General features: G+C 42.1%; 1 protein-coding gene across 1 annotated transcript in view; it reads right to left on the reverse strand.

Annotated features, from left to right (window-relative positions):
- Nucleotides 1-16,273: 16,273 nt before the first annotated feature.
- ASCC3 (activating signal cointegrator 1 complex subunit 3) overlaps nucleotides 16,274-23,468 on the reverse strand; it is a 250,236-nt gene continuing 243,041 nt past the window's right edge. Inside the window, exons 40-42 of the mRNA XM_041478050.1 lie at nucleotides 21,282-21,488; nucleotides 19,323-19,498; nucleotides 16,274-19,230 (exon numbers count right to left, since the gene is read on the reverse strand). Coding sequence (XP_041333984.1) covers nucleotides 19,095-19,230; nucleotides 19,323-19,498; nucleotides 21,282-21,488 — 519 coding nt within the window. The 3' untranslated portion in view covers nucleotides 16,274-19,094. The remainder of the gene's footprint in view (nucleotides 19,231-19,322; nucleotides 19,499-21,281; nucleotides 21,489-23,468) is intronic.

Genomic DNA, 23,468 nt, shown 5'->3' on the forward strand with positions numbered 1-23,468 from the left:
GGGACACACAGACCCCCACGGGCACACACAGACACACACACATCATCTCCCCGCTTACCTGTCGGGGGATTATTTGCGTTGAGGTGGGTACATTTTGGCCATCGCCTCTCCGCAGGGCAGCGGGTATGAGCAGCCGAGGTCCCGCAGGACTGCGGGTGGTGAGGATCGCCGCAGTTTTACATACCCACACACATTTCCCCACCCCAAAGCCCACCGAGCAAGTGGTGGCTCTTGGGAGAAATAAGCTGCGGTCACGTCCCCTGCTGCCCCCCTCCCTGACACCCCCAAATTTAACCATGTACGGTTTTCCCCTGGGCTGATGCGCTGCGGGACAGCGTGAATCGGGTCCCGCGGCGGAGGGGAGAAGGATGGAGAAAGATTTTAATTAATTTTCTTGATATAGGCTGGAAAAAAACCCAAACCAAACCAAAACAACAGACAATCATACGAACTGGGAAAAGGGACAAAAAAAAAAAAAAAAGGAGAGGGTGAAACCCAAACCCAAATCCTCCTACATTAGGAGACAGAGCTGCTTTAAAACTGCCCGCGAAGTGGACGTGGGGTCTTTTTTTTCCCGCGGAGCGGGACTATTCCTAATCTCGTGTGTCCCCTGGGGAAAATAACCCTAAAAACATGATGCTGCTCCTAAAACTGCTGGCTCCTGAACAGAGTAGATAGAGCAGGGAGAGGGTGCCTGGAGTGGTGGGAGAAGGGTTGTAGAGTCATTCCTAAAACCATAGCGGACTCTCAAAACACTGACATAATTGCCAAACCAGTCGGTGTGAGTCGGGCTAAAATAACTGTTTAAAATGAGATTGCACTGGCAGGCAACAGTCGGAGTACTTCGAGGAAGAAGAAACAGGCTCAGTTTTCTAAAGAAAAACATCAACCAAAAAAAAAAAAAATTAGCCTTTGAAGCTTCTCATCCCTTTTGCTCCTTGGCCGGCTGCAGTTCGAAAAGCAGGCTTGCAGCGCAGACCGTCTGTTCGCTGCTTATCACCTTAAATCTCCCCTCGGTTAAAAGCTTTCCCTGAGTTCATTTGGGTAAATAAAGGAAAGACGGAAAGAGAGGCATTCAACAACTCCTCTGGGTGTCCAGGCGTCTACAAGCATCAGAGAAATGAATCCACGTAGTCTCAAATGTTCTTTTGATTGTCTTGTTTACAGAAGCGACTCGTTGTTAAACAAACACGAACGCAAGGCATTTAGTGAAGGTAAGGGTAAAAAAAAAAAAAAAAAAAAAAAAAAAAAAAAGAGAGAGAGAGAGAGAGAGGAAAAGAGCGCACCCTTCCCCACAACCTGTCACGTTGTAAAACGATTGCTGCTGCGGGGGAAGGTGAGAAGGTGATATAGAATTTACAAAATCTTCCCTGCATGTTACTGCCCTCAGGTGTAACGGTGGGGGGGGGGGACGGACGACAAGAAAAGGATAAAATAAAACCACCAAAACCTTCCTTCTGGTTTTCATTTAAGGGAATTCTCTTCCTAAACGGCATTGACGTCTCTAGGAGGGTGTTTAGACATATGGGCAACAACTGGACTAACACTGTCAGGTAGCTCACGAATTATTTGTCAACAAGAGCCAGAGAGAATGTCTTCTATAACACCCTTGGTCTGGGAAAAATAAATAAATCAGTAGGAGGCACTTCTGCTAATTTATACAAGGGAACGTGACCATCCACCTTACCAACCCCACACAGCCCCATCGAAGCCCGTAGCTCACTGAGGATTCTCTTTCCCGGTGTACCGGGACTCGGTTTCTTCCTTCCAGCCCGGGTGGGTGACAGCGACCGCACCGGTTCTCGGCCGGGGCCCGAGCTCGACGAGCCCTTGTGTAGATTTTGAATGTATAAATGCTACGGTAGATAAAGTACAAGATGTGAAAGGACCAGCGGCTGAAGGGCAGTTATTCAGCTCTGGAAGTTACAGCAATCGTGGACAAAGTCACCTCTCCACAGAACCACTACCGCGGGGTCAGTACACTGGGGATATTTCCCAGCAGATTTCAAGAGGCAGTTCCCGAATGATGGGAGAATTTGGCCGTTTCAGAGGTATTAACCTTGTTTTCCTTCGTCAAAAACAAGTGACTGCTGCAAGCGAAGATCAGACTTGGCACTGCCCCGTTCCAGGTGTACAGGCAAAGGCAGCCCGCGGCAGCTAAATTCGTGGTTTTCATATCAGCCGAGAGCCCGCTGTCACCGACCCCGGTGAAGCCCGTCTATCCTGAAAGAAGGGCGCATGATGCTGTTGAACAAATGAAGCGGAGGCACCCCTGCGGGATGCCCGCACCCGGCGTACGAGCCGTGGGAGCGGAGCTGAGGGCAGCGAGCGCACGGGCGGCGCGGACACCTGCGGGCCGAGGGGCCGCAGCCCGGGGCGCACGGCAGCTCCGGCCCCTCCAGGCGGGAGACAAGCACTCCGGCAGCCTGAAGCTGTGGAGCTGTGCTGAGCTGTGCTCAGTTCACATGCATTTATTCTCGGGCGAGAATCTCCTGAAAAAAGAGATAATACTGGAAAATTGTATAAACAGGTACTGCAGTCAATTTGATTTTAAAAGGCGTATAATAAAATGGTGTATCTGAAGAAAGGCTGAGCGAAAAAAAAGCGTCTCAGAGACAGGTTTCCAACTATAGTAGAGAACTTGTGTAGGCAGACACAATATGCAGCGTGTACTGCAGCATGTGTGCGTGAGCGTGTGTATGTGTGTGCAGAGGGGGAGGGGGAAAAACTGTACAAATCAAAGCAAGGGAAAAAAAAAAAAAAAAAAGAAGAAAAACCCTACCGGACCATTTCCCTATAGGACAGATCAGATCCAGTTTCTTCTTCAGCACATTCGGACGTACTCTGATGTATTTATTAGATTATGAATTTGGCCGCGTTTATTGATCTCCCCTAAAGAATAAGGTGGCCATTTCTTATGCAGAGAGAAAAATCTCTTCGAACGTAAGCCATCACTTACACACCGCTTTCGTTGGTGAATTAACGACGCGGGTCGCTCTCCCGTTTTCTTAAAAAAAAAACAAAAAAAACAAACAAACAAAAACCCCCACCAAACCAAAAACAAACAAATGAAAATTCGGCCTGGTATTAGTTACGGGCCGATTTCCACACGCCGAGCCTCCCTCATTTTTGTACCGGCGAGAAGCGGGATCCCACCTCGCAAGCACCCTGACGGCCGAGGGAGCGCCCCGCCATGCATCGCCTCTGCTGAGATGCGGCTCACTCGGGCAGCCCCGGGGTGCCTGAGGGAGTGCGGGCGCTTGGAGACAGAGACTGTTTTTTCAGAGCCCAGTAACTTCAGATACACGCACTTGGGTACCCTGGTGAATTGGAGTGTGATGTGAATTTTCATCCATGCCCTCATCAAGGCTTTATTGACATAAATATACACGGCAAATGCTCTTTGAGACCATTCAGAAGTAATTAATGTGTTTTAACTGATCTAGATCTTAACCTTCAAGATTCAAGCCACGCTCTAGGTACTTTATTCCTGCTCTTTTGCTAATGTTATTAGGATGTTCAGGGCAGCAGGACAAGGAGAAAGCCGATCCTGTAACACAGGAAATAGTTAACAGATCCTTGGATACCAGTTCTCAGATACAAGCATTTCTGAATGCGTTTCTTAAAGATAATTACGGAAACATTGCAAAATTTGAGTAATCGACCACTAGTATGATTGTTAGTTATTTTAGACAACTCCTTCAAACAATTTTTGACGATATATCCGTGTTAAAAGATACTTTGCAGTGAGGAGAGACACTTCTCTTGACTACGCACTCCTTTCAATTTTATTGTTTTTGGCATAAATGTAACGAGATGATTTATATTCATTTTTCCAGGGGAGGCAGAGGTCAGTACCTTTTAGCCCTTATCTTATTGAACACACTCTTGTTAATGATTGGAAGTCAAGCTATCTTACTGTGACACGGAGCAGCGAATGAAAACATAAACTAAATATAAAGAAACGCTAAAAAAATCTACTTCATGGCTAGCAACAGTTTTCCCAAGGGACATTATTTTCTTCTGCATTTCCAAAGGAGCCTGGCCCGAACCGAGCTGAAATGCCCTTGTCAGGGATGAGAGGTTCGGTAACGACCCGGGACTGGAATTCTGATGAAGTTACAAACTTCAGAAAGTGCTTCCTGCCCTCCCTGCGCCTTCACAGACATCCTGCCTAGCTCTGACAGTGCTTGCTGCTGCACCGGTGTGCCTTCTTTCCCTCCTGCTCCCTGACGGTACCGGCGGTCCGGGCGGTCCCGGCCCCTCCTCACCTGCTCCGGACTCCCCCGGCCCCACGGCGGGAGGCGGAGCGAGACCCGCGCCCAGCTCCCTCACAGCGCCCCTCGGGGCCTGCCGCACCCTGCCGGCGCCGCCTGCAGCCCACCCCCACGCAGGGCTCGCCTCCCGTGAGATCCCTCTGCCCTTCAGGTCGCCACGGCGCTATTCCTCTCCCTCACCCTGGAAGAGGCGGGGGCCCGAGGGCCGGTGGCGGCAGCAGCTGGGAACGCACCCAGCCGGGCCCCGGGTCCGCCGCCGCTCCCTCGCGGGAGGGCAGGGCCGGGGTGCCGGTGAGCTCCCGCCCCGCCGAGCCTCTGCAGCGTTCCGGGGAAGGCTTCCCGGCGGCCGATGGCTTTGTTCGGCTGCGGGCTCTCTGGGAGCTCGGCCTCCCCGCGCTCCGCTCCCGTTCCCTTTCCCTCCCCTCCGCCCCCTGCCCTCCCGCGGCCTCGGGACCCGCAGCGCCCCACGCGCCGCGCCAGCCCCCGGCACGAGCGCGCTCCCCGCAGCGCTTCCCGCCCGCGGCCCCTCACGGCGGGCACGCGCCGCGCTGCAGCGTGCCAGCGCTGTCCCGCCGCCCCAGACACTGGCCCCTCACATGGGGAGGGAGCCCGGCCAGGCCAGGGGAGGGGACCCGGTGCCGACCACCGGTGCTTGTCCACCCCCTCTCATGTTTGTGGTTTTCACCTGTCTGGGGTGGAATCAGCCCTCCTCACGTCTAAAGGAGAGGGGATCTGAGCTTTGCAGGGGGCGATGGGGAGGGAACATCCCTTTCGCCTTGTTTTATCTGTTTTTGTGTGCCACGTTGGATTTCAATAAGGAGCGTCCTTGTGGGGGCTTTGCCCAGGCACAGGCCGAGGGCAGGCGAGCCAGGGGAGCTGCCTCATGGCTGGGGGAACCCTGCTCGGGAGGGTGGGCTGCCCCAGGCCTCTGGTACAGCCTGAGACCTGCACTTGTTCATGTATGCTGATGGAGCTGGAGCTGTGTGAGGCTTCCTCTGTACCCTGGCTATCACCGAAACCTCCTTTCCCAAGGCCTGGCTTTGATTAGCAAAGAAGTTATTTCATTAGTCGGGGGGGAATCTGTCAGCAGAAGCCTGTTTAAATTTCAGCACCCCAAAGAATAATGCTTAAAATAGTGGGATCCATTCCACAGTCTGTTCTTACTATCAACCTGATAATTAACAGGTCACAAATAGACTTGTATCACTGCTTTGTTTCAGTGGAGGAGAGCAGCTTAACCCGCCTTGAGGACACACTTTGCTTTGAAATAACACATGCCCGTTTCAGATGAAATCAATAGCAAGAAGAACCACCCCCTTCTGTTGCTCTGAAACTCTTGTCTTCAGCCTCCTATTGCCTCAGAGAATAGGCTTGATCAGACCAAAAAAGGAGGGATGCAGAGTGTGAGGCTGCCTGACAGCTCTGGAGCTGGTGCCTGTTCCACTTGATGTATATCCTAATCATTATGGTGCTTATAGCTTTGTTGAAAGGCAAGGTGGGGAGCATTCCCTGCATGGGTTTTAACAGGATCTTTTCTTGTTTTAGTCTCATACCCACTTGTGGTTGCAAGTTTAATTGTTTTTATGAGCGTTGCATGCTAAGCTGGGAACAACCTCTCTTTTCTGAATTATTTGGTCATTCTGCAAGCCTGTCACTACTCTCCTCTGCATTCCCCACGTGGTGAATAGATGCCTTCAGAAATAATGTGGAGGAGATGATGTCTTTGAGTAAAATGCTGCTAGATCAATTGCTTATATTGGTGGGGGCATAGGGAAACAGCACCAGACTTGTAAGCATGAGTCCAGCTTGCAGATTGCTTCAGACTATGCTAAATCTGTTGCTGAGGGATAAGGGTGTTCCCAAAGCTTGCCATATGCCTGTGATTAATATTTTTTTTATATAGGTTTTGCCTCACTGTTGAAATGTTTTGTCTAAACCCTGATTTCTGACTACTATTCACTGATAGTGGGACTCCATTTACATGTAATGGCTGGATGTACCCAGCTGAAGCTAGAGCCTATTCAAAGGACAGTTTTCCCCCAGCACCTCTCCTGAGGAGTGTCCACTGCTTGCAGCTGGAGGAAGTTTCAGGACTTGCTTGCTCTGTGTAATTAGTATAAGAGCTGGTAGACAAAAAAGGAATTAGCATTTCTTTGGTCTGGCAATAGCTTAGTGATGTCAGTGACACATTTTTGCAATGTGCCAAAGCCTTAGGATGTATTGGAGTCAGGTTTTAATTTTGGCTTCAGCACAAAGTGCTCCTGGTACATGGCACAGCCCAACCACTTGTCAGAGCAGACAGTGGAGGCTGAGGAGAAGACTCTGGGTGTCAGACCCCTGGGTGCACCAAAGAGCCTTACAGCCCTGACCAGCCTCACCTGGCAGCTCCCTGCTGCACCCTCAGTGCTTGCCCGAGCCAGGCCAGAGGGGTTTCATGCCCCTGCAGCTATGGCTGTGCTTCACTAGGCACTGTGCTGTTCTAAACCCTGACCCACAGACTAATTTCCCACCTTGACCTTGGACCTGCCTTGCTACCTTGGACTCATCTGATGACTGGCTGTGGTCTCAACCTGGCTGCCACCCCTGTGCCACCCTATTCTCCTCATTCAGGTAACGTGGGGTGGGCTAGTGAGGAACATCCTAGCTGTGACATTCGGCTTGTGGCTCCCTCTCCCAGCCCCACAGCCCAGCCCTTGTTGTTTACTGACATTGGGCTGCTTCTATTCATTAGAGGGCTGCAACAGCCCTTGTGCTTTCCCTCTGGGGCAAAGGATTTTCTCTCTCTAGTGGGCTTGTCTATATTCTTTTGCTTTTCTAAGGATAGTGCCTGTGTCAGAAACTGTTGCACACTGGAGACCTTCCTGACAGAGGCCACAGTCCTCTTAATGAGCTTGTCTGCAGTCATGGGACCTTAGAAAACACAGGGTTGGAGAAGGGGCTGTTGGATGGTACAGAGCTTCCTTTGATTCCCTAGAAGGAGCACATCTTTTGAGTTGAAGAGATATGAATAAGGGCCCAAAGTTCCATGAGATGTTTGACGTGCCTGAGTTCGGGTACAGTTCAACTGCTAAAGGGTGGGAGCGGAACAGATTGGAAGGTAAAGGCTCCCTGCACCCAGAGCTCGCCTGCCATTTTCCATATAGGAAGATTATGCAGGAAGCTCTGTCCGCCTTGGAGGGCTGGGGGGCTCCACAGGGGTGCAAGAATGATTCTGCCCGGATCAGTTTACAAGGCTGGGACCATACAATATAAGCTCTTGGAGGCAAGGGCTGTGTGTATCTCCATACAGTGCCGATCACAATAGGGTCTTATTTCTGTTTAGGGCTTCCAGATGCAATGCTAGTCAATGTCTATAGTAAACAATAATATTAATAATAAGTATTAACATGCCAAGCTACAAATCACTGGCATAGTTTTCCAATATTGCTGGTTGCTTTCCAGTATTGTCCTCCAGCCTCACTGCAGTATATTGTATACAAAAGAATTGAAACCCAATAATTGGCATGTCAAGAGTTTGAAGGCAAGATCACATTTTTTCTTTTGAAATCTGTCTATTGAAACAGACATCACAACAAGTAAGTTCATTGGCCTAATAAACCCCGTGTCCAGCATGCACACACTGTTCTGTATCCCAGGACATCAGTAATTAAGCTGGTAACGAGGCTGCTGTTGCATAGAATAACCAGTATGAAGATGTTAAAAGTTAAGCATAATGGGAGAATAATGTAGCAAAAATGTAAACAGTAGGCTTCAGATATGACACTTATTCTCACTTATGGGAAAACAGCCGAAAGGAAAGCTTTAGCTAAAATTTGTTTTCTCTGCTTTACTGAATCTATAAAAAGTCTACAATGACTTAGTTCTTCTGACCACAGTAATGTAGCTTTACACTTGAAACAGAAATACAGGTTTAAATTTAGATTTTAATTTCATGTCTTATTGCAGACACGGTAGAAACTTTACACTTAAGTAACATTTCTTCTATAAGCTCCTTTTGTGCTACTGAAAGAAATAATAATGAGAAAGTATTCCAGCAGGAGGAGCTGGTTTAGAAGCAAATGGATTCCATGGCAACTCCTGACTCTACATGACACCTAATAACTAGCATTTATGTTGGAAATTGTCTGTGTTATCTGATCTTTTTATAGGGTTTTCCCCTTATTTTAAAGCAAAATACAAGTAGGATGGTGTTTTTTAAATATAGATCCAAAAATAGGTATGAAATATTATGAGTTTGTCTTCCTCAAATGTGTGCTCAGGCAAGTTGTTTTGAAATTGATTTAATTTTTTAAAAAATTATTTCAGAAATAAAATATTTGCTGGGAAAGGTATAGATCTGTCAAGGGAAGAGCTTTATAGGAACAGAATAGTGGAACGATGTATGTTTTAACATCATGAGATATCCATATTCAACAGTTTGAAGCGTAATACAAGAAGATCCAATTGAATCAGACCAGCATCTTGGTTCTCACAGTGCTGAATGCACCAGGGGAATCTCGTCATGGGGCAGCTGGAGAATAACCCAGTCCTATGGCCATCCTGTCAGCCAGTCTGACTGATTTATGATCTGAAGAATGTGGATTTATTTCCTTCTCTGCCATGATCTAATCTAGTGCATGTGTGGGGCCTGACAACTGCTGTTGTTTGAGGGTGGAATATTTGTACCTGCTATTTTATACCCAAATTGAAAGAAATCTGTTCTTAAGCTGTCACATGATAAGCAACCTTTGCCTGTGACTGTTTCAGTACTACTTCATGACTGAGGGAACATTAGCTGAAATGAACCCTGGAGATGAAGAATTCTGTGGATGCTTGTGGCCTGGCTGTTTTCTTAGCCAGCTGTTGCTTGAGGGTCTCAGATGGTAGAAGAGCATAGTCTAGGCCTGGAAAAAAGTATGTGTCTCCTGTGGTCAAATAAAAGCTGATTCAAGTTTGTGTTGTTTATCCCTTTTTTTTTGGTATGAGTGAAAGAACAAAGAAGATGTGGCTGAAAAAAGCCCTGTTTTTGTGACTGGCCAGGGACAAGTGCAATCACAGAGGGCGTTCTAATGTGCAGAAGTAAATGGTGGCCAAAATGAGAAAGATGAAAGTGTCTGGACTAGTCTAATCTTATTGCTAAGTGTTATTGGTAGCATTTATATTTAAATATTGCTGCCTTTTGAAGATGTCTAAGACCATTTAATTTTTGCCCAAGGAAAGGAGTACTTTTTACCCCTTCCTGTCCATAGAGATAAGATAGGTCTAAAACACAGAATAATCATTCAAAACAGGGGTTATTGGTCAGCAAATATACTAAATGGATGAGTAGAAAATGTGTATTGTTATAGTGAATATTTTAGTGTAACTTACAATTAGATGCTTGCATAGACTTCCTTGAACAGAGACCCTGATCTGGCACAAAGGTGTTTGTTACTAACACTTGGGATCAAAACCAAGCTACTCTCAGAAGGGTTATCAGTGATAATAAAGTAAATGTGATTAAAAAAAGAAAAAAAAAAAGAGGTAAGGCTACAGTCATACTTTGGGAATCAATTTGATGATAAAGGCATAGGAATGGAAAATACAGAAAGCCCAGAAAAAGGTGCTGTGAGTAGTGACACCAGTAAGAAAATAATTTTTTTAATTGTGTAAGTGTATGTCTTTATTTTTACCTACAAGAGAGAATTGAGTACACAAGAGAAAAAAAGAAAGAATATAAATAAAATAAAAGCAGTACTAGACAGATTGGGTAATTAAAATTGAGGTGAGGTGAAGGCTAAAACAGAAGAGAGGCCATAGTTATGGGAAAGGAAAAACAATTAGTAAAAATAGAAATTTCAAACAGGGAATTACTTGATTTATCCTTTTTTCTGTACCTCCTCACACTGATGTTTCTCATAGTCTTAAGATTTGTGGTTTGGAGAGGACAGAACAATTTTGCATTGGTGATCTGAGCTGGACCAGTATTCTTACATGAAAATAAAAGTGGCAGATAAAAGAATCAAATCATGATTGTGAACAAAATATTCCTGTTTTTCTTATTTATTATTGACTGTTCAATTGCAGGAAAATAAAAGGTCGTAAGTAAAGAAATGAAGCAGTAGAAGTTAATTTTAAATGAGTTTGTCTTCTCCAGTTACAGATAAACCCGATGCATAGGCAGGGATCTGATTCCAGGCATTAATCTTTTCTGCTCTTTCAAAAGATCAAAGCAATATTTCTCTTCTAAAGTTGGTTTTGATGGGTTCTTGCCCGCCTTCAGTGGCAGTGGCATCAGTAACTGCTAACTTCAATGGCTTGCTATTTTCATATTAGTAAATAACACATTTATGTTCCTAAAATATTTATGTATATTATATAGACACATACAAAATCCTACCATGAAGCTATTCTTCCTTCCCTGAGAAATGTTGACGTAACTGACTCTATTTTATTAATGTCACATGCTCTACTTCCAAATGCAAGGAAATGTATAATTTTTAAATGCAGACCAGATAACATTAAGTTGGTGTGATATAACATGAGAGCTTCAAGTGCAGTTGTGTAAAACGGAAAGAAGAGCATATGCAGTTTATAAAATTAAGACTATACACTTTCAGTGATATAGCTAAGAAAGGCTTTTGAAATAGCAAGGGTCTCACCCCGAATACACCTAAAATAGAATTAAAAATGTGAAGTGCTTAAATTCCCCTAACTGGTGAATATGTAGAATTTGGTGTCTCAAAACAGGCTGGATAACTGCACACGAAGAGGAAAGCATAGCGCAGAGATGGAACACAAAAATGTAACTTACCTTTGGTATGTTGCCTAAGACTAACAGACATATGCTTGTCTGTTTAGAATGTTACTTGGAACCTTCCCCTGAAAATAGAGGCTTGCTGTCTTTCAGAATGAGGCATAGGGGTTGTGCTTTCTTGTTTAAAAATTGGCTGCATTCCACCATCCCATCTGTTCCCATACAAAATTCCTTCCATCGGTTCTTTCTTCTCTTTTCTGAACACATTTCCCCCTAGTGTGCCCCCATCACCAGGTAAATACTACAGGATGCTTTTGTCGAAGCTGTGCCATCATGAAAAATTATTTGGTGTAATGAAAGCAGATGAGATAATAGAATGAAACCAAACAGGACTATTGCTTCACAGCAGCCCTATCTGCAGGACTCAAAGTTCTGTCCCTCCTTGGAAAGGAGATTCTTATCCTGTTTTTCTCATCAGGAGTATTTTTTTTTCATCTAATTTCATCTTTTCATGGTCATAAGTTCTGAGTCTGTTCCTGTAAAGTCAATGGGTCCTAAGAATTAAATAACTTTAGGACATTACCTACCTATCCAATTCAAGAAAATACAATTTATACCTGAATTAGAAATGTTATAAAATTTGCAGCTGTTAATCTTCGAGTCCTAGGGTTTGAGTGAAGGATTAGATAATACTAATGCTGCTGTCTATTCACCAAATCCTTTGAAAGTAATAGCAGAAACTAAATTTAATCTACTAATAATATATGTTGGGAATGTATTTCATCCTACAGTCTCTGAAGCAAAAGGGCAATGCACCAAGAGAAAAGAAACTCTAGTGTGCTTATTGGTCACTTACTGTTGGGATTTCTTTCCAGGTTCTGTTCATTTCCTGAGAAGCACCTCTATGTCCCAAAAGGTTTTCACTGATAGAATTAAATTAATCCAGCTGTTTCCCCAAGACTTTCAGAAAAATAGGTAGACAGTACATGTTGTTAAAGTGAAGAAACAAAAGCATTTGGATTTCTCATGAATATCCTCATGCTGGTATTTCTCCTCCTTTTTTCATGTTTATGAATAATAGAATATTCCAGCAATCCATCTGGTCCCATTCTAAAAGAACACCCTTATTTATTAATGGGATTGGTCCTTTAAGGTCAGCATTCCCTGAAGAGCCCGATCCTGAGAAAAGCTGGGACGTGGTTCAGTTATTTGAAGTGCCTTTAAGTTTGGAATAGAAATGTCAACTCCCGTTCCCAAAACAGTGCAGCAGAGCACCCCCCTGGACATACTGTCTTGCCAGTGAAGGTAGCTGAAGCATGACCTGGAAGGATGACATACTCCTCTCCTTCTGTACGATCTGTAGGCTCAGGAGGGGGCATGAACTTCCTCTGTAAATTTTGCAGTGGCTGTACAATGCCCAGGACCTGGCACCTGACTGATCACCTCCTATAAAGCACACAGAAAGAGAACTGAATGTGTAGTGCCAGCCTCTCAGAGTGTTCCTCAGCCTCAGAGACTTTACCTAGCTGTGATTTCTTCTGCATTGCTGGGAAGCATTGCAAAAGATGGCACTGAAATTATACATAACTGGGGAAAAGTCCTAATGCTGTATGAACATGTCTTGCAACTTCTAAACCTTTTGCTAAAATGTCTGTGAAGCCTTCTGATATATATTCTATTGAATGTAAACAATGGAGGCCATCCTCTCTTGAGGAGAGCATGTATTTTCCCAATAGCTGCAAGGAGGAGGCTGCAAGGTATTGTCAGCGTTTGCACATAGGAGTCAAATAAACATGTATGAGAGGCACAAAGGCAGGACTTGACCAGATCTGTATCACATGTGTGGATACAATCTACAACTATTTCACTTTCATCAGCTGGGAACATTTCACTAACAAGGAGAACTGAGAAATCTCCACATCCCTCTTTTCCCAGATTAGCTAATTCCCTCTTTGAATAAAGTCACATAGAATTAAAATCTAAAATTAAATTGTCATTTGCCTCAATCATGCAGCAAACTGTGATGTATATTTTGCACCTGTCTTATTTGCTCAATAAATTCTTGAAGTAACATTGCATCAAATTTTGAATTTAGCACAGTAGGGCCTTATGAGGTTGTTTGTAGATTGTGTCTTTCAGGAATCTAATAATAGACCAGCACTTCCTCTCTGCTGTGTCCTATAACCAGAGAATGAAACTTCCATGAAGGTCCTATCCCAGAATGCTTAGTGCAAGGGCAACAATGGCAGACTCTGTGAGGAGGGAAGTGGAGCGTGGGATGGCACACAGCAGAAGGATGTCAAAGAAATAGCAACATCCCATAACTGGGGTAAACTATTAAATAGTCACTCAGTTTAGCTTTGTAGAATTTTACTTTAAATAGGGCAAAAAAAGAAAAAAAGGAAAAAAAAAAGGGATTAATCTTGTTTTGGCATGGGTGAATGAAAATGTCTTTTTATGGAGGTGACAGAATCATCTTGATGCTTTTCCCAGCTCTCCCTTTAGACATTGTTAGCATTTGAGAAAATAAGGCTTAATTGCAGAATCTTCACAGCTACAAAGGTGAAAGTTTATCAGAACCTGATCTTACTGTGCTACCACAATCAGTAATTAGTTCCTAATTAGTTGGATTTGCTGAAAAATACATGATGGGGACTCACCATGTGTTACTGGCATCTGAAACAATTTCATCCTGTTAGTTAGAAGAAAGTACTGCTGTCATGAACGTAAGCCTAATTTTCCCACATTAGCACTGCCCGATATAAACGGAGTTATTTCCAATCCAAGGTGCAAATTTGCTACTGTGCGAAGAATGTGGTTCATCACATTTCACGTAGAGATTCAGAGTACAGAAGCAAAGGATTGTGATATGTCTAGACTACATTTTCTAGCAGTAGTTAGCAGCATCTAGTTAAGAGCTCTGTAACTATTTGTACATGTATCATGTTATTGAGAATGTGATTTTAAAAAAATGACCAATTCACCTCTGGTATCATTACAGTTAGTGGGAATCTTGTGACTTGGAATGAAAATATTCATCCCAGAACACTTTTCATTCTTTATTTCATAGAGAAGGTTGTGGTTTTCCAGAAATAGAGATTGAGAAGAAAGACTTGGAGAGCCCTGGATTCAAATTCCATTGATGCAGTATGCAGCTCATTAGCAGATCTAAGGAAAAAACATATTGTAAACATATTTAATTGCAGGATGGCGTAATCACTGTGGAGGATCCCTTTACTATAGAGCTAGGAACTATTTATGAAGAGACTCATTTAGTCCAACTTATTAAAGTTCCTTTAATATAGAATTTCCTTTCACACGCTACACGTGAAAGCAGCTTAACCTCTTACTGCTACCAACATATGACATCAGTAACAAACTTGGTTTGTTCACTGCTGAAGTGCAGTGCAGTCTGAGAAGACATGACATTTAACAAGATACATTTTTAGAAAGGCAGGTGGGATGCAGCTGATAGAAAAGACATGGTATCTAAGTAGAAATAGACAGCTCTCAGCAGAAGCCCTACAAACCTTTCTGTAGCTCACTTGTCTGCTTGGGCATCCTGTGGCATCCAAACCTTTTGTCAGAAAACATTTTTTCTCATGAAGCAGGAGAATTCTCCTTATAAAATTGCTTGGAAGAGAGAATTTAGAACACTTGCAAAATAGCATGGGCTTGATTAGCTAATTAAGATTGAATATATAAGCATCCACCTCATGCTGCCGGGCCCCTGTGACATGACGATGACAGAAGAGACACATGACCTATGAAAGACTTCCCATCTTCTGGAGTGGCAACCAAAATATCTTTTGTTTATTTTAAATTTCATTAGATGCAGTTAAACAACTGAATTGAAACCTGACTAATGTGTCAGGGAGTCAATGTGGTTACTTGAATGTAGATATCAAATGCTATTTCAGATGACTTGGGTTACCTGAGGCACCCACAGAAGGTGACAGATACAACACCACTACATTTCACACCCTCTGCAGTTGGGGTATGTTCTTCTGGAGCTGAATGTAGAGACCAGATGAGATATTTCATATTAAATAGCACTAGATCTTTGCATGTAAGCAACTAAACCAAGGCCAAAATGTGCAATTTAACTGCAGACCTTTAGGTTGTGGAAAAAATATATGCACTTTGCTTGTATTGCCTTACTTTTCTCTGTTTCAGTACTTACTACATAGGCTACAATAGTGTCCATAGAACATCATAGAAAGGTGATCTTAAATAACTACTTCTGTGATAATTTACTGCCACTAATATGGATAAGGTCTCTGGACAGGTGAGGTTGTAGGGTTTAGAGGTAGCAGAAGGAGCTAAAGAGAAGTTTGCCTTACATGGGAGGGGTGGAGGCAAGATAGGAGAGTGATGATTCAAAACCCATTGTCCATAAATAAGCCTCTTCATAGAGAACTGATGCCTCCTGGAGTAGTAATAAAACTGGCTTAAAAAATAGCCTCATTTTCTTGACTGAGGGAGGAATATAGGAATTTGGACTCAGGCTGCAATGAGTAAGGGCAGATGTACATGGGATACTTCTCTTTAGGCGTGCTCCCCAGAACTAGAAAATTTGAATTATGTAACTTACTTATTACTTTTTAAATGTATCCTATTCTGTGAGTGTTGAAGTCTTATACTAGGCTCCAGGGTGAAGGCTGATAAGAGACTTCCTGGTGTTATCTCCAGGATGACCATCTGGAGGTGATCTCTAGAAGCAATGACAAGAGGAATTTTAGGTCATCAGCATAAACCCCCAAATTCATCTGGGTAAGATTTGGGCCTTCAAAGATTCAATTTACAACAGAAAAAGATCTTCTGTAGTGAGGATGGTTTCATGTTGCCACTAATCTATTCAGAACAGAAATCTTAAGTAAGGTTCTAAATAACAAATTGTGTTATAGGAGCACAGAAGAGATGAGGCATGGTGGTACATACCCAAACCTCCTCTAGCTTCTGCTGGGCACTGCTGTGATGCTGTTATCAGACTAGGACAGGAATGATGGGAAAAGATGAAGTCACAGAAGCAGACTTAAATATGTCTTGATGTACAAGATGTGCCTATTTTTTGTTGCTTTCCAAGTTTTGGAAGAAGTCTCCTACTGGAACAGGCATGCACTGACTGCAGCTGCTCCTAGAAGGGAAAGGGAAGAGTAAAAATAAAAACCTACTTGCAAACTGGAATGAGCAACACAACATTAAAAATTTCTCTATGTGCTGTTTCTTTCATTTATCCATAAAGGTGATTATTACATCACTGAAGTATTTATTTATTATTATTATTTTATTCTGTTTGGTATTCATACTTTTGTCAGACAGCTATTCTCACTTTTCACTATGAGATATCACTGGATTGAACACATTCATTGTTCCTTCTAAGCAGCTGTTACAAATGTATCAGAATTCTTTCTCTCGGATTTTTTAGCTAAATACTGATCCTAATCAATTTGCTTAAATTAATTCTGTATTACTTTAGACTTTGTCATCCTGAATCCAATACTTTTGTAAAAAACCCCAAAAAATTATTCAAACATGTTATTTAAAAATGTCACAAAACTGTTTCTAAAAACAATTAATACACTAGGAAATACAGTATTTCCAAACCAAACTACAGATGGCACAAATGACATTACAGAAACTCTTTAATTGATTAATACTGAATACTGAAGCTATTGTCTGCTGCTCTGCAGTTAGACTTTCTGTGATGTGCATTTACAAAGCAACAAGAGCTAGCATCACTATGTTGGTATGTTTAACTGTGGCATAGTTCTTTTTCCTAATTAATTAAAATTGTTGAGGGACAATGTATTGTTTCAGCCAAGTTTTCCAAAGAAAGGACTTAATTTCTGTGAAAATTTAAACTTCCAAATTAGATGAAACAATTCTCTTTAAAATGGACTAACACAATGTGTGAGTAACCAAACCATTGCTTAACAATTTGAAAAAAATCTGTTTCTTCTGTGACACAACATCCTATTACATTGATATAGTCTAAATGGCAAAGGCGGCTTTTGTATCATCCATACATCTCTAAATTTAGTGACAACTTTTTCTATTATCGTCCCATGTTTTTAGGAACATTTCTATAGGTAATTACCTATAATAATGAAATATAACATTTTTAATATGATCAGGGCATGCACACAGTCAAGTACAGAATTGTTCATTTTAAAATTGCTTTCCACAATTTAAAGGTGCCAGATATGAAAGAAATTTATTTCATTACTGAAATAAATAATAATAAAAAAATTAACTATTGAGCCTTTGAAATCAGACAGCCTTCTGCTTGCTGCGGTGTGGTGCTGCCAGCAGGTCAAGAGGTGATCAGGACCAGTAAGGCCACACTAGTGGAGCACCATGTCTGGTTTGAGGCAGAGACTTGGAATTGTTTGAGAGAGTCCAGCAAAAGGCCACAAAATTGATGATGAAGGGGCTGGACCATCTCTCACATGAGGAAAGGATGAGAGAGCTGGAATTGTTCAGCCTGGAGAAGGCTCAGGGAAATTTTGTGGTGTCTGAATGGAAGATGTTGATAAGGACACAGCCAGGATATCTTCAGTGGTGCCTGGTGACAAGAACAGAGGCAACAGGCACACCTGTTGGTGTCACAGAAGGGTCCCTCTTGATTTGCAAGAAATACCTTTTTTTAACTGTGAGGGTGACCAAACCCTGGCACAGGTGGTCCAGGGAGGTGGTGGAATCTCCATATTTGGAGATGTGGTCCTGGCCTCTAGCTGGCCCTGCCTGAGGAAAGGTGTTAGACCAGATGACCTCCAGATCCCCCTCCCAAAATCAGCCATGCTGTGATTCTATGTAGGTGCAGCATCACCAGTGTCATTTTTTCCTGGAAAGCTTCTAGTAACAACTCTGCTGTATTCTTTCATCTGGTGAAATACAATGGAAATGACAGCAAAATGATCCCTTGGAGAGGTAATGCTTATCAGCTCAATGCAAAGCTGAGCAAGTGCAAATATTAATATTCAGTTTAAGGTCTAGTCTATCTGAATGAAGATGCACTGATGTTTCTTTAAGTATGTTGGCTCCAAGTACTTGCTCAGCATCTTGAATCCTCTTGAGGACTGGCCTCAGGATGTGTAGTCTCATCACGAGACAGATGCTGCTACCTTCTGCTTTCAGATCTATGCCTTGCAGGTACTATCACACAGCTGGGCATCTCTTAGAATTTCTTTTGCCTAGCAGAACCATTCATTGCTCATCACGCCTCCTGCTGCAACCCCCACTTTTGGAGTCTCATGCCCCCTTTATTAAGTTAGTCACCCACTTTAGCATTGAGCCCTAGAACAGGACACCCAATTTTATATGCCATAGTCCTACAAAATTCAGGAAAAAACACTAAGGAAATTGCAAGTATGTAATATATGTGTATATGTATGTACATACATGTAAAGAGTAAACTTTAAAAATTATCTACATAAATTGCATCAATGCTATACTGGAAATATTTTTTATGATTTAGCTTGCCCTTATAACTACATTTACTGCTCATATAATTAATATAAATTTGTGAAATTTTTCTTTAGATTATCATTTTCAAAATGTACTATGCATGAAGAGGATTTTATTACTACATCTCCCATATTTTACACCTAAAAATACAGTGCAAAACATTCTGGGAATATTTTTATTAAACATGAAATATAACACATCCATCAATATTTTCAGCAGCTCTTAGATCAATTTTGTATTTTCCCCTATAAATTAAAAAAGTTGACTATTTAAATGCTATTAATAGACAGGCCATATAACACTTTTCAAAATGAAGATGATAGCCCTGACTTTGCGCAAATTACAGTACTGTTCAGTCTTTTATTTTTGATGTTTTTAAAATTCAACTAACAATCTGACTTCTGAGAGAAGAAAGATAAAACAAGAAAAGACAAATCTTCATAAAGGAGTAAGGCCACTGTGGCTAACTCGGTGTCATCAGAGTTAATACAGCAGTCACTTTCAGTGTCCCCATTGTCTTGAGGTTTGAAGTTGGTTCCAGTAAGGCAGATGCATTTTTGGATGCCCCAGAATGAGCAGACGTCTTAGTTGCAGGACCAGTTCTTTTGGCTGAGTGCCCTTTCCAGAGAGCCTTACTTCAGGGCCAGGTGGCTCCTGGCCTCAGTCCCCTCCGTGGTGCCTTGTGCTGGCACAATGTTCAGGTAAATGTCGTACTGTTGGTCCATGCCAAGGTAGCTGTCGCTCATGAGATACAGGGTGTAGATACACCTGAAAAGAAAAAGCATCATTGTTAGTTTGGGATTTGGGTCTTGGCTGGTTGGAAAACATAATAACTAAGAGAATTTGAGAGTTTGTCATACTTTCCAGGGGTTTCTGGAGTATAAAAAGCAACGGAAACAGTATTTCGATTTCTGACATATCCAGTTCTTTTCAGAGCGATGAGTTCTTTTTTATCAACTTCTCCCAATATCAAAAACCATCCTTCATCCTTAACTTTGGGGAATCGAGGAGCCATTGCTTTACTGTCCTGCTTTCCCTGTTGGGGAAAAGAAACAGCTTAGGAAACCTGGAAATCACCTTTCCAAAATGACATTTTTCCTTGAATGAAGAACACATCAAAACCATATTGCTGTCAATTGTTAGGTAAGGCTATAATTTAGACAGACGAAAATACTGTTACTTCTTTTCAGAAGAAGGTTTAAAAAAATAAAATAAAAAATCACAGTTCACAGAGAAAAAATCCAGAATAGAAGATATTATTCCACTTATTTTGTAAACTACTAAAACTTGAATGGAAATACTATTCTCTTTCTGTGATTTTATCTAATATATTCCAAATACAGACGTGTGAATTGTAAACCTAGCATCTTTAAATAAAGCTAATCAGTTTTATTCAAGTTTAATATAAAGACAAAAACAACACTTAGTATTTATTTGAGTTTGGTACAGCAAAATGAAAGATTATTTCAGTGATTCTTTAAGACAGCGACTTTACTGCTGGAAGCTGAAGACAGAATGATGCACACTCAATCAACATTCATTCTGTGTTTTAGAGGGAAAGGTTTTACTGAAGATTTATATGGAAGAAGAAACACCACCACAGCAATGAAAAGCTTGATCCAGCTGTTTTTTACAAAAGAGGGATCAAATTCTAGGAGAGGTTTATAAGAAAGTGATCACTGCATGAAATGATTCCGCTCCTTTCACTTCCATGGCTTCTGCTTAGGAAAAGTCTCTGCCAGTAAACTGGCACAGCAAAAAGAATGATGTATGGATGAGCTTTGGCCCTTTGTTCTTCCTAAAATAAGACAGTTTCCCCTTGCAACTACAGTGAATCTGCAGTAGTCATGAAAAAAAGTATTTTGAGAAACAAGAATACTTTTCAAATATAATTCTTAACTAATGTAAGATAACTTCAGGATTTTCAAAAGCATACATGTATCTCCACTATTATTAAAATGGAATTGTCTTAAGAGTCTCAGAATTAAGACCTAAAACTGTTCTCCACTTTTATCTTCAGCTCTATGCATCTTACCAAAATGCTGGAAATTATAATTCTTAATTATTTGAAATGTTAGAGAAATTAATTACCAGAATTATAACCATGGTGGTCCATACGTCATTCATGGTATGTAAATGACAGAGAAAGGCCTGGATAAGTGAGTGACAGCTCCATTGTCAGCAGTGCCTGACATGAAGGCAGGTCCAGCTCTCTTCAGATCTGACACACAGGTACAGCCAGGTACTGCTGCTGGGGCAGAGCAGCTGGAAGACAGTGCAGCTCCTGCAGGAGTTTCTGACTTGGCACACCAAGATTTACTGAGGGCCCAGTGAGCTGAGCAGCAGGCAACTGGATGTGCTTTAAATGAGCAAAGGGCTGGGACAGAAATGTAGTGGAAAAGAATTGTATGTGGAGGTTATTCTAGGAGCTACTCAAAAAAGCATCAGATGTAAAATATAAGGAAAATATTCTCACTAAAGGCCTTAGGATGTGTTACAAATAGAAACATATTTATAGGTGTGAGTCTGTATGCAGTTTGGAAGCACCTGTGAATGTAATTGGAAAGCTTATAAATTAGTTTGATTTTTTTTCCATTGACTTGGTCTAGGATTTTACCTTAAGAGCCTACTTACTATCCTGTTGCAACCTGAAAAAAAACATTTTCTTCACTAAGAATACAGAAAAGGCTTTGAAAGTGTTTATAACTTACATAATACTTAAACCATAAAGAAACCTATTATACTGTATAAAGCATCATTGACAATGTAAATGGATTATTGGACACTTGTGCAGGGAAGGAAATGATAAATAAATCTACCTGGTATCCCATCTGGGTTCTGTGCAGGTTTATTTGGAGCACATACTCTTGATCAGCATGCAGTTTGATCCATCTCTTGTCATCTCGTGTGTCTGTTGTCCAAGAAGGAACAGGTACTTCATTCTGTGGCTGAACTGCGTCATCCCAACTGCCCTTAATGCTCAGACTGACGTTTAGAATTGGCAAACGGCACAAGAAATTCCAAGCCTATAGAAAAAACAGATCCCTATGGATTATGAGATAATCTATACAATCATTGCCACTCTAACAATAACACTTCAATGTGCAGTCTACATATTTATTCTACAATAATAATATTTTATTGTGTATTAGAATATAAGTAATTGTACAACTCTCAATCATAAGCATAAAATACTTTTCATTAACCTCTTATGCTACTTTCTTCCTAGCAAATAAAACAAACGTGAAACTCCTCAAGCACGTTACACATGCCTTGCTAAGATTACTGATGTCTGAACACAGAAAAAATTCCTTACTGCTCCCGATTAAAGTATTTTTTCCCTATAAGCCACTTAAAAACTAGTATAATTAAGTTTTAAATTAAACTTCCTTAGCATAATCCATAAAGAACAAGTCACTGCAGTGCTAATTAGCAATAGGCAAACCTCAGAGAGTTCAGAGGATCAGTTCAGATAATTAACCAAAAGTTCAACTGCATATCCAAAGTTATCCCTATTTTTTTTTTGAGGCTTTCTTGCATCGATCCTCATGAACTCTCCTTCTTAGTGGCTTCCTGAGGAATTTTAAGTCTCTGTGGTCTCCCTTGAACTGCAACAGGTCCTCAACTTTCTCATCCTCGTGCAGAGAACTGTTGTTAGAGGATACAATCTGTGTAGCTCAACATGACACTCTTAACATTAAAAAGGCATCCTGAATATGCAGCCCTATGTTTCTCTCATTTTGGTCTCTATCAGACGAGGAAAAGTAGCTCTGAGAAGCTGTGACAAAAATGGAAGGGAGCAATGTAGGCTTTCATTTAGTAGAAAAGAAAATCAGCACGTTCATGCAATGAAATTTGTTAGGAAAAAGAAATGGGATTGGTTGTGGAATGGAGGCAGTGATTTGTGGCCTTTCTATGGCTAAAAAAGATAGATGAGGATGGCACTGGAAGAAAAAAACTAAAGACCAAGAATTACCCTCTGCCCTGCTATCTTTCCCCTCCACCCCCAGAAAAGAACAGGAATCAGCATATATGAAAAGCTAGAGGGTGGGAAGGAGAAGAAGGAAATAAGAATATTGGTCTTGGAAAAGAGCCATCAGATGCCAAAATGGGAACTTGTGGAAACAAAGAGGGTAGGCATAGTCACATGGGCAATAGCATGGAACAGAAATGTTTTATCTGGAAAAAGACTAAAGCATATTTTATTTTTTGAGTATGGGTTTGACGATGTAGTGTTTCAACAAAATGTATTTTCATTTAGATTGTGTCTGATGTGTCTGATTGTCTCGATGTGTCTGATTACTTTTTCTGTGCTGGAAGGCCCAGAGGCCTAATGAAAGCTCAGTTTGCTTTTTGCAGACATCATTGCCACGAGTCATACTGACAATAATAGCACATGGAGTCACACTGACAATAATAGTGTATGTCAATACATGATTAGGGATACAGCAGCCAGGGAAAGCAGACCTAAGGCCATGCTGCCCTAGGAAAGGTGCTGCTGTCTTTCTCTCCAGCATTCTCCCCACCAGCTCGCTGTGCCCATCTCCATCCCTGGTATGTTGGCATTGCCCTGCTGGGATTGTGCAGCTAGATGGATCAGCTTGCTAATCATTTTGGTGACAGCATGAACTTAGATCAGCTTAAAGCTGATTGTGGCAACATATTCTCTAATCCTGCAACTCTGAATAAGCATGAGCCTTCAGTGCCACTGAAAGAAGTGGTCCAGCCTCCTCCCCTGCTGGCACAAGCATTCATGTAGCCAGTTGGCTACGGGCCACTTTGACTGTCAGTGAGAGGGTTGATAGGATTCCTCCTCCTCCCCTTGTCCCCAGATGCTCATTCCCACCTCCTTGCCTGAGGCAGACACAGCATTTGTGCAGCTGTGCGGTGAGCTGGGTCAGGGGAGGTGAAAGCGGCACGGGGAGGGCAGGACTGCCCATTTCGGCTGCAGCACAGGCTTATTTGGATTAAAATGGCTGCATTACCAGAGCCTGGCCGAACTAAAT

The sequence above is a fragment of the Pyrgilauda ruficollis genome, unplaced genomic scaffold (genome assembly GCF_017590135.1).
Source record: "Pyrgilauda ruficollis isolate IOZ18807 unplaced genomic scaffold, ASM1759013v1 scaffold43, whole genome shotgun sequence".
Taxonomy (NCBI): Eukaryota; Metazoa; Chordata; class Aves; order Passeriformes; family Passeridae; genus Pyrgilauda; species Pyrgilauda ruficollis.